Source organism: Vulpes vulpes, chromosome 13, assembly GCF_048418805.1.
Source record: "Vulpes vulpes isolate BD-2025 chromosome 13, VulVul3, whole genome shotgun sequence".
Taxonomy (NCBI): Eukaryota; Metazoa; Chordata; class Mammalia; order Carnivora; family Canidae; genus Vulpes; species Vulpes vulpes.
This window is the reverse complement of record NC_132792.1, coordinates 144,075,698-144,087,843: the sequence shown is the minus strand read 5'-3', so window position 1 is coordinate 144,087,843 and position 12,146 is coordinate 144,075,698. Positions and strand designations below refer to the sequence as shown.

Below are 12,146 nucleotides of genomic sequence, written 5' to 3'. Positions count from 1 at the left end.
GGCAACTTAACATTCAGTGTTTATAAATCTCCATCTACCTCTGTATCTTTACCTTTAGGACATAATAATAGCCATCATATCCACCACATAAGTATTGTTTGTATACCTACAAGAATGTGAAATAATTTAGAAAATTTTATTTTCAGAAAAATTAAAGTCCAACACTTAAAACATTAACATGACATTCTCCTTGGGCTTGACGTCTTTATTGCTGGAAACAGTAATAAACACTCTATTTTCCTCGCTATGTAAGCTCATCAAGAACAAGAGTGATTTCATTCAATTTTCTGTCTCTAGCACTATCTATAGCACCTGATATAAATATGCATGAAGAGTTACTTTATGAGTTAATAAAATGATTAAATGAAAGGTGGCCATAGTAGATATGGCAAAGAAGGAGCTAACCTTCCTAATACCTATACCGCTCAGTTAAATAATTTTTTAAACACGTGCCTTTACTTTGGTAGGCAGTTAAAAGAACAAGCTCCGAATACATAATCTGTTTACTGGAAAATTACTCTGAATATTAAGAGTTTTGGCCAATGGTGAAGAGTTTATTTTCTATAAAAATGTAAGAATTAAAAAAAAAAGTAAGAATTATTTTAATATACAATATGAAAAACTTTTTAAGACTGTACCATAGAATTAAGTGGTAGTTTTTTTGTTTTGATGTATTCTAATAAATTATAGAGCTTGCTAAAAAAGATCGTTACTATTGTTGGTGTTGATTGACAAGCTGGGAGTAGGACAGATTTACTATAGTAATTTAATAACCCTAATAAGTGTAACTAATTTTGTGTCTTGAATCACTTTCTTTTTTCTTGTCTCAGCCCAGGAGAATAAGTGCAGTTTCTGTGGCTGAGCGAGTTGCCTATGAGAGAGGAGAAGAACCTGGAAAAAGCTGTGGCTATAGTGTTCGATTTGAGTCTGTCCTTCCTCGTCCTTATGCCAGTATAATGTTTTGTACTGTCGGTCAGTAGTATGTTTTATTTTGTTCTTTCACTTGGGATTTATATAGTATTATTTATGAAGAAACTTGGTAACAGTGCAGAGTGACAAGATATAAAAAGGCAAGGAGCCAGTCTCAGAATTCTAATTTCAGTAGAACTTTTGGCACTTTCTCTCCTGATGAGAGCATGATGTTACCCATTGATTGTTGCAGCTTAGAGAAGATTAAATCTGCTTAAGTTACTAGAGTTATGTCTTTTAATACTCTATTTCAAATGTGTTTCAGAGCACGCTGTTACCTTTTTAATAATAACAACAGGTTACTGTTTCTTCCCTAAAATAATGCTGGGGTTATATTAACTGAAGCATAGTTAATTGTCTAGAAGTTTGTTTCTTTGCACTTTTTTATACCTCCCTACTTTAATTAACATAGAAATGCAACCCCAGTTAGTGGGCTCATTTCTTTTTCCAGGTGTGCTCCTAAGAAAATTAGAAGCAGGCATTCGAGGAATCAGTCACGTAATTGTAGATGAAATACACGAAAGGGACATAAACGTAAGTAAATTGAAAGTTATAGCAAACTCCTAATATTCTGAATAAAAAAAAATCAAAACAATGTTTTCTTTCCCTTTTCCCACTTTTTACATCTTTTATCAAAATCAGGAACTTCAGTCACTAAGATAATGGATACTTGTTTTTAGCAAGCAGATAAACCTTTTTTTCTTTGTTAGCCCAGAATTCTGAAAATAAAGTCCTCTCATTAAGTATCATTACAGTGAGAGGTAGCATAATTCAGCAGCTGAACAGTTGATGATTGAATCATTCATAGAATTGTAATAATTAGTTTTTCTTTTAACTGGAGATTTATCTGGGATAAATTTTGTAAGTTATAAATTCAATATGATTAGTAATGTCTTTTTGGATGTTTGCAGCTCTGATCTTTTCCAATATTAATGATAATCATGACAAATTAGGAAGAAACTAGAATTTCATAAAGTCAGTAGTTGTGTTTTGTGTATTATAAAAAAAAAAAAAACACAGCTAGGAAACCACTCAAAAGATCCTATTGCAATAATCAGAATGTCAAATACTTAAGAATAAGTCAATCCTGTAGATGTTAATTCTCCCCAAGTTGAGCCAGTTTGAATGCAGGTCTAATCAAATTCCCATCAGAATTTTTCATAGACTTTTAGTAAGGTGATTATGAATATGTATGGAGATGATTTATGGCCAAAAATAACCAGGGTTTCTAGAGAAGAGCAGAATGTATTGTCTTGGCTTGACAGATATCAGGACTTAATTCAAAATCATAATAATTGAAATAGTACATGGATTGACAGTTTGAGCATTGAATTATTCAGAGTGTAGAAATAGGTGGTGTGTTGAATGGAGCTTTGGTATAAGAGGGTGATACATGTAGGGTCATTGGGAAAGGTGAAGGTTCTTCAATAAATTGAGCTGTAAACAAATGGCCATCATAAGGAAATAGTTGCATTTGTATCCTTGCCTTCTGTCCAGATACAAAAATCATATCCAGATAGATAAGGACTTAAGTGCCAAAGCAATTTAAAAAATCTTAAGTAAAAAATATAAATAAGCATCTAGACAGCACTGTCCAGAAATAAGACCTTTTCAGCATTTTAGAGATTAGTTTTGCAGGTGATCGGATAACTGCGTTTTGGCTTATCATGACTTTTCCCTCTTTCCTAAAGTATGTATGTGTACAGATAATAAAGTTCAATGAAAATTTTGAGATGAATTCTTTGCTGTCATTAATTTTTTTTTCTCTTCCCTTCTCCTACCCAGATAGCACTTATTTCTAATTCCCATAGCTGTTACGCTACAGCTGTTCTTAAAAATACTATCCCCCCCACTGCCAAAAAAAAAAAAAAATACAATTGAATCCCACCATAACCCTTTATCTTATACTTCTACAAGCCACCAAAGAATTTCACTGAATTTCACTGATGTCTGCCTAACACAAGAAATCTCTTAGGTGTTGATTAGCATGAATTTCTTAACGCAGTTTTTTCATTTGTATTTTAATAGACTGACTTCCTCTTGGTAGTGTTGCGTGACGTGGTTCAGGCTTATCCTGAAGTTCGCATTGTTCTCATGTCTGCTACTATTGACACCAGTATGTTCTGTGAATATTTCTTCAATTGCCCCATCATTGAAGTTTATGGGAGAACTTATCCTGTTCAAGGTAAATAGTTTGGAGGTGGAATGGGAAGGTGAACAACTTTTATTTCATTGTGTTTGGATTTTCTTAATCCCAGAGGTTGGAGTCATAGTTCAAAAGATATTTAAAATACAGGCCAGAGTAGAATATCAAATACATTATAGCATTCTCAGGCTTTTTGGTCCAGCAGTAATGAGTATAGTCTCAGGAACAAGAACAAGTTTCATTCACTACTTGAGGAGTTGGCATATCCAATAGATTTCTTGCCTTTTCCTTACAGCTAAAGATAACTTTCAGAATTACATACTGTCAAGTGTAAATCATAATAGCATGTAGATGTTTATGGGAAATACTACTAGAAAGTTTAAGCAGCCAGAGTCAAATTATAAGAGAATCTTTCTTAGAGTTGGAGCAGGCATGTTTTAAAATGACATTAAGATGGGTGTTTCACGATAAGTATTTCTGATAAGGGTATTTTTGAGCTTTTTTACTTTCTTTTTTTTTTCTTCTTCTTCTTCTTATTTACTTTAGAGAGAGAGCAGGGGGCTAGGAGAAGTATGCTCCCCACTTAGCGTGGAGCCTTAGGAGCCTAAGGACGGAGGGCTTGATCTCCCCCAAGGATAATGACCTGAACCAAAACCAAGAATAGGACACTTAAGTGACTAAACTACCCAGGCAGCCTGTTCCTTTACTTTCTTCAAAATATTTTACCTTCACCATTTTTTAAGGACAGTCCTCTGATAGCTTGGTTAAAAAAATAGATTCTATCTAGCAGTCAAATTGAGGGCATGAAAATGAGCTAAAAAATTCGCTGTGTGCATATGAAATTATAAATATTGGCTACATGGGGGTGCTATTTTTGAAATTCAGAAGTAAGGTCAGCTCTAGCTGTACAGTAAAAGCCAACTGCAGTTGTATCTTATGAGGGTATAGGTTGACAGTTTTAAAACTGTTTACATGTATATTGAGATTGATAAAATAAGTGGATGGCAGATGGGGGAGCCAGGTTTACTGTTGGATTGAGAGGCTGTAGGTAAGTAGGAGGGAAAGCTTGAATGAACCATGTGGTATACAATTACATGTGGAAACGTCAGTAAGAAGTCCAAGTTCCAATACCAGGGAATAGATACAGAAATCATTACAGATATGTATGAATACATGGGTAAGAGTGCATGTGTATATTTCTTATACACATATTTCTGTCTGCTGACCACAGTGATGGAGATGGACACAGGAGCCAACCTGAAAGAGCTGGAATAATTTGAGCAAAAATAAAACACAGTACTGGACTATAACCCTAGGGATAAAATAAATACCCATGAGTCTATATGGTGGTTGAATAAATAAACGGGTAATACAGATCTCTCATATGGAATAATTTCAAAAAAATTATGTAGATATTCTCCTTCATACCTCAGAAAAGTGAGGCTTACCTCCCTGTTCTGGAGTGTCTTGTGTTTAATGATTTGCTTCCACAGAGTAAAGTATGGAAAGAGAAACAATAATAACTTCACAGTGACTTGGAGTATGTTTGTATACTCTCGTATATACTATTTGCAGTAACTTGGAGTAACTTGACAGTCACTACCTCAAGTGAACAAGTTTAACGTCATCAGTGATGAGTCATATTGGTTGTGTGTACCCTTGATATAATGTGATGAGTAGCACTTCGTGGGGCTCTTTGCATATAGAGGAGTATTGTTTATAGATATGAGACATTTCTGGGCCCAGCAGAGAACCACAGGAATAAAATTGATCAGATATTCCAGCTTTGCTGATGTCCTTTTTTATAGTAGTAACTAAAAGGAACCCATTTTATTTGTGCATCCTGATAGAGGAAGGATGTTACCATATACAGTATGTTACCATATGTTACAGTATGTTACCATATACACATTCTTTCCTTGCCTAACTGCCATACCATGGGAGTGTATTGGCATAGTGTATACAGTGTATACATAGTGTATACCTTGTAGACATTCCACAAATGATTGAGTGTTGTATACAGACGGTACCTTATCTGGCTTAGGGGGACCATGTAGGACAGATATCTCACCTTCTTTCAAAGCCCAAGTTATTGGAACACTGAGTTTGGAAAAAAAGGTTTTTTATTATGACTGGAATTTTTTGCTATTTATGAAGAATCAGATTGAAGGGTTTTAAGGTAATTTTGATTTTGAATGATATTTACCTACTGGATTGTCTTGGCAGAATATTTTTTGGAAGACTGTATTCAGATGACCCACTTTATTCCTCCACCAAAGGACAAAAAGAAGAAAGATAAAGAAGACGATGGTGGTGAGGATGATGATGTAAGTGAATCTTCATTGAAAATTTTTATTAGTGACAAATTGATATTATCACAAACAATGATTTTAGTAAAAACATGCAGTGAGTTAGCATTATAGAAAACTTTTTTGGGGCACCTGGGTGGCTCAGTGGTTGAGCATCTGCCTTTTACTCAGCTCGTGATCCCGGGGTCCTGGGATCTAGTCCTGCATCAGGTTCCCTGCAGGAAGCCTGCTTCTCCCTCTGCCTATATCTCTGCCCCTCTATGTCTCTTATGAATAAATAAGTAAAATCTTTTTTAAAAAACTTCTCTAAAAAGTGACTATCGTGTCTTTTTTTTTTTTTTAAAACCAGATCACTCTTTCCCTACCACTTTCTTTTTTTTTTTTTTATTTATGATAGTCACACACACAGAGAGAGAGAGAGGGAGGGGCAAAGACATAGGCAAAGGGAGAAGCAGGCTCCATGCACCGGGAGCCCGACGTGGGATTCGATCCCGGGTCTCCAGGATTGCGCCCTGGGCCAAAGGCAGGCGCCAAACCGCTGCGCCACCCAGGGATCCCTATCGTGTCTTTTTTTAATTGATATATTTTACTCCAAAGGAGTCCATGTCGGGTGATAAGCTTTTTTCATATTATAAGTTAAATCCTCTCTAGATAAAAGTCAAAAGAAGAAGGAAGAAAGAGATGTTTAAAGGCCACATGTGGTTAGAAATAACTCCCAATTTTACAAGGGTTTGTTTTCCATGGGTCGCAGTACCTAACAAGCTGGTAGAAAAGTAAAATTTTATGCTCCACCCTAGATCTACTGTATCACTGTACATTTTAACAAAATCTCCACTTGATTGATATGTACAATAAAGTTTTCGAAGCAGCAGTTCCCCTCCTAGGTTATAGAGCCTGTGTAGTGGTGGCATCAAATGGAGAGTATTAAACCAGGGAGTCATGAGGGATTTCCTAAGAAGACCATAAAGGAAAATGACACTTACTTTGAGATGTGGACCAATAATAATATAAAAAGACATCTTGTATATGGAAATTTGAACAGACTATGAGACAGCAATGCAGAATTTGATAGGAAAGAACCTGGCATGTTTTTATTATTTAGCTATTAAAGATTTTATTTATTCATGAGAGACACAGAGAGGCAGAGACACAAGCAGAGGGAGAAGCAGGCTCCACGCAGAAGGCCCGACGTGAGACTCGACCCCGAGTCTCCAGGATCACGTCCTGGACCAAAGACAGCGCCAAACCATTAAGCCACCTGGGCTGCCCCTAAGGCAGACTTTTTAGAAAATACAGACCACATTATTTTGGAAATAGATGATCAAATGAAGCTGCCAACAGGACAGTGATTTAAGAATTAAAGGACTTGGGACACCTGGGTGGCTCAGCGGTTTAGTGCCTGCCTTCGGCCGAGGGCATGATCCTGGAATCCTGGGATCAAGTCCCACATCAGGCTCCCTGCATGGAGCCTGCTTCTCCCTCTACCTGTGTCTCTGCCTCTCTCTCTCTCTCTCTCTCTCTCTCTCTGTGTCTCTCATGAATAAATAAAATCTTTAAAAGAAAAAAAATAGAATTAAAGGACTTCATATTTGGTATGTGATGAACCTGGGAATTACACAGGTTTTGTGTATAGATAAAGCAGTTAATTGATACACAGGCAGGATTTATAGGAGCAGTTCATTAATCAGAAGAATATTTTTGAGAAACCAATGGAGTATGGTCATAAGAGAAATGGACTTGGTAGAAGAAGCCATTAGAAGTTTCAGAGTCAAATTTAAAAGTTTGTGCTTGAATTTTAGACATTGCTTATGGGAAATACTGGTCATGAGAAAAATTCAGTATCTCAACATGTAGTAGGTTCTACATTTTTGGAAATTGTTTCTTCTATATGCCAGATATGACTAATCAGCAGAATTAATAAGAGCATTAGGTGTTATTTGAATGTTAAGAACAAATCTAGAGACATCTCGTGAGCTGTAGTAATTAAAACAATTCAAAATATGTCCTCCTGTTTATTTGCAGGCAAATTGCAACCTGATCTGTGGTGATGAATATGGTCCAGAAACAAAGACGAGCATGGCTCAGTTGAATGAAAAGGAAACTCCTTTTGAACTCATTGAAGCTCTACTTAAGTACATTGAGACCCTTAATGTTCCTGGAGCTGTGTTGGTTTTTCTGCCTGGCTGGAATTTGATTTATACTATGCAGAAGCATTTGGAGATGAATCCAGATTTTGGTATGAGTATTTTTGCTTGTGCCCTAGGCAGCATGTGAAAAAATGTAGTGTTGTGTCAATATTTGAATTAAAATGTGCATAATGTAGAGCAGTTTTCAAATAGACTATTATTTTTTGGCCTTAACCTTTCCTTATTGTTATAGGAAGCCACAGGTATCAGATTCTACCTCTGCATTCTCAGATTCCTCGTGAGGAACAGCGCAAAGTATTTGACCCAGTACCAGCGGGAGTTACCAAGGTAAGTATAAACATTTACACTTACGGGGTTAGAAGTTACATTGATATTAAGCAGGTATTAGAGGCCTTCAGAGAGCTACCTCCCTCAAAATTGTAATTCATCTAAATTGAGGAGGGAAAGAAAGGGTCTTCTCTTCCTGAGCTTACTAATAATAATTAAGTTTTTTATTAGGCAGTGGGTGAATTTTTTTTTTAATGCTCCTGGAATTCTCATCATTTGTTACATGAGCAAATGATTCTTTTAAGTGCGTAAGAGGAAAATATTTTCTGAGGTATAATTTTTCTTAATATGTCTTCACAGGTTATTTTGTCCACAAATATTGCTGAGACTAGCATTACCATAAATGATGTTGTTTATGTCATTGACTCTTGCAAGTAAGTTTCCAAGGAACCTATTTGCCTAGAATAAATCTTTAGAATGTTCCATTCAAAAATCACACCTATTTTTTTGAAATCCTGTGTTCTGTAGTGTCTATATTACTATGACTATATATACTTGGTTATAGGCTAATTACTAATACTTGGTGTTGATTTATCACAAATCAGCTATCATAGAAAGTGACCAAGCTTAACACTAACTTTTGAGCTTTCCCACTGCTCTTGTTAGTGGATATTTGCTCATTTCTCATTGGGTGTTTCCATTGATCACAGCCATATAGTAGTATACTGTTCAGTGTATAAAGATCAATATTTATCTTATGGCAAATATCCCACCTATGGGACATTCACTCAAGAATTAAAAGGATTCATATTCGATAATGCAATGAGCTGGGGAAATACACACGGATGCATTATGTAGGGATAAAAAGTACACAATTACATGGTAATTGATACACCGAGAGGACAGAAAAGTCAAAACTTTGTTCTGTCTGGCCAGCTTGTGCCCTGTGTCTTTTCTACATAGTACCTCAGCCTCCCGGGGTAATTGAGAAAGATCTACCAGTGCCCACTATAGGGAATGGTGAGTAGCAGGCAGCTCGTCTGTGCCAATTCCAGTCATTTAGTGCCAGCTGCCTATGTGGAACGTTGAAGGATTCTGAGGTTGCCTTAGGGGTTCAGCAGAACTGTGTGAGCACTGGTTGGTGAGGTCATCAGAAGTGCCACATACTCAGGTTTATCACCTAACTTTTAGATCATAGATATGCTGGAGGTTATACGAAATTTTGAAATAAATTTTGCTTGAGTAATTACTGATTACTTAAATATATGTGCTAAATCCTATTTGCTTTCCATTCATTAACTCACTTAATGTTTATAAATAAAAACCCTGTGAGGTCAGTAAGAGTATGTTAGCCATTTTCAGATGAGGAAAATGAGGCACAGAAAGGTAACTTGTCTAGGACCTGTCCAGCTGGTAAGTGGCACAGACGTGTTGTAACTGCTTCTTAGGAGGTTGACCGCTCAGAGTGCAGTCCCATTCTTCCTGCTGTTGCTCAGGCTTCATGTCAGCATAGCTACCTGAAAAGTATCCATCCTCTAGTGGAAATACCATAGTTATGTACTGGTGATACATGTGAATCTTAGAATTAGCCACTGTTCCCTATTTAGGCAGAAAGTGAAGCTGTTCACTGCTCACAACAATATGACCAACTACGCTACAGTATGGGCATCCAAAACAAACCTTGAGCAGCGGAAAGGACGAGCTGGCCGCGTGCGGCCTGGATTCTGCTTTCACCTCTGTAGCCGAGCTCGTTTTGAGAGGTAAGACTAATTCTTGAATCAAGATTACAGATTTTTTTTTTTTACCCCTTCATATAATATATCCCCCCACTCTACCAACTATGAACTTAATAAACTCAGCACATAAATGCTTTTGGTTACATATATTAGAGGATAGATACTTGGCTTAAAAAACAAGATTGTCCAAGAATGAGATTGTCAGTGATTTGCATGTTTGATACTGTTTCCTCCTTACTACAAATCATTATTTTGGCTCCACATAGGTCACTTTAGGATTACTGATACTTACGGAATGGTTAACTTATTGTACATTTAAAAAATACTGTATGCCATTTGGGGAATGTTTGTGGTTGGGACTTGTTGATTTAAAAAAAATCCTTATCTCTGAACTCCAGGTTTATTTATTTATTTATTTTTTAATGTTTTATTTATTTATTCATGAGAGACAGAGAGAGGCAGAGACACAGGCAGAGGGAGAAGCAGGCTCCATGCAGGGAGCCTGATGTGGGACTTAATCCCGGGACTCCAGGATCACCCCCTGGGCCAAAGGCAGGCGCTAAACCACTGAGCCACTCGGGCTGCCCTGAACTCCAGATTTAAATAAGATGCATAGTTATATGTTTCTGAAGATCTGTGTGTGTGTGCATTAGCTTTAACTGATTAACCATAAGATAGAGTTAGGGCTTTTCTACATGTGTATATTTATCACAATAAAGAATTGCGGGACAGATTTAATTTAGGTGGCCAAATGTGTATATAATGCACTGAAGAGAAACCAAGGAAACTTTGACTTGTTTTTGTCCTGGTAACTTAAATGGCTCCCTGGTAAATTGTAAATGTGGGTTTATTTGAGCATCAGAAGTTGGCTCAGGAGACTGGCTGCAACATTTGGAAGATACCTACTTTTTAAAGGTTAGATTGCCCTTTGAATTTTTTTTTTTTTTTTTTTTTTTAAGATCACAGAGCGAGAAAGAGGCAGGGACACAGGCAGAGGGAGAAGCAGGCTCTATGCAGGGAGCCCGACATGGGACTCGATCCTGGGTCTCCAGGATCATGCCCTGGGCGGAAGGCAGCACTAAACCGCTGAGCCACCCAGGCTGCCCTAGATTGTCCTTTGAACTGAAGAAACAAGTGCCATACTTGAACATCTTAGTGAAAATCACCTACTAATTAGCAATGGCATGAACCCATAATAAAGATTTTTGTTCTTTTCTCTGTAGGATAAGAAACAGATAACACTGTATGCTTTTTTTTTTTCTTTTTGCTATCTACATTTATGTAAACTTTATTTAAGCTGACTTAAGTGTCTTGCCAGCAGTGTTGGAATCATCTGTAAATTGTTCCATGAATTTTCATCATGAACAGTGAATAGTAGCCAAGAAGTGAATTAGAAATGTAGAGAACTGAGGGCCCCTGAGTCATGGCTCAGTTGGTTAAGCAGCCAACTTTTAATGTTAGCTCAAGTCTCAATCTCAAGAGTTGTGAGTTCAAGCCCCATCATGTTGAGCTCCTGCTAGGCATAGACCCTAGTTTAAAAAAAAAAAAATTTGAGACCTGGATTTTGATACCATTTATACCTATTATATCACATAAACCTAAATATTTACAGTCTTGTAGACCTCTTTTCCCATTTTGTAAAGTGAGATCAAGTTGCTTAACTTTGTTTCTTCAGTTGAAAGAGGAAGATAGATAATACCTAACCCACAAGATTTGAGAACTAAATGAGTTAATAATGTAAAATACTGAGAACAGTGCTTGGCACATGGTAAGCTCTCAGTAAATGTTAGTTATTATCATTGTTAATATTAATTTGTAATAGTAACATATTACTAAAATTTTAAGGGTTAGATGATCTGTAAAATACTTTCTGGTGGCACTAAATTTTATGAACCAGAAAGGGAAGGTGATTGTGGGGAAATGTTAATATTAGCCCAAATCTCCACAGAAAGTCTTATTACCATTTAGGGGTATGGGGGGGTGAGAGGTGTTTGTTTTTGAGTATTGTTGATAACTGATATTACATTAGTTTCAGGTGTACAACATAGTGATTCAACAACTCTATATATTATGCTGTGCTTCCCACAAGTGTAATTGCCATCCGTCACCATATAACACTTTTACAATATAATTGACTATATTCTTTGGGGTGTACCTTTCACCCTTGTGATTTATTCATTCAATAACTGGAAGCCTGTATCTCCCACTCCCCTTCACCCATTTTTGCCTGTCTCCTCACCCTCTCCCTTCTTAGCCATTGTTTATAACTCAGGTTTGTCAGCAGGCAAGATCTGAAGTCATAGGTATGGGTAAAAACATTAAGAATTCTTTTTTTCATCCTCCTTCACTCTTCAGACAAAAATGATATCAAGCTGTAAGTGGTAAACCACTGCTCAAGCAGTTAAAAGGGTCTTGTCCAGAGAGTCTTTGTGGTAAATACAAAACATTTTTTGTTAATTATAAAAGGGTGAGGGAAGGAGAGCTCTATAAACCTGATTATCTCTCTGCAAAGATTTTGTTAAACAGACGTGTATATACAAGAATGGATGGTTATTTTATGCTTTTCTTCACT

At 36.7% G+C, this 12,146-nt stretch overlaps 1 protein-coding gene across 2 annotated transcripts in view; it reads left to right on the top strand.

Annotated features, from left to right (window-relative positions):
- Positions 1–12,146, top strand: part of DHX9 (DExH-box helicase 9) — a 59,986-nt gene that overhangs the window by 40,193 nt on the left and 7,647 nt on the right. For both annotated transcript variants that reach the window (XM_026001153.2, XM_026001154.2), the window contains 8 exons: positions 831–972; positions 1,421–1,503; positions 2,998–3,154; positions 5,342–5,442; positions 7,447–7,660; positions 7,804–7,898; positions 8,199–8,272; positions 9,446–9,598. In XM_026001153.2, coding sequence (XP_025856938.1) covers positions 831–972; positions 1,421–1,503; positions 2,998–3,154; positions 5,342–5,442; positions 7,447–7,660; positions 7,804–7,898; positions 8,199–8,272; positions 9,446–9,598 — 1,019 coding nt within the window. The remainder of the gene's footprint in view (positions 1–830; positions 973–1,420; positions 1,504–2,997; positions 3,155–5,341; positions 5,443–7,446; positions 7,661–7,803; positions 7,899–8,198; positions 8,273–9,445; positions 9,599–12,146) is intronic.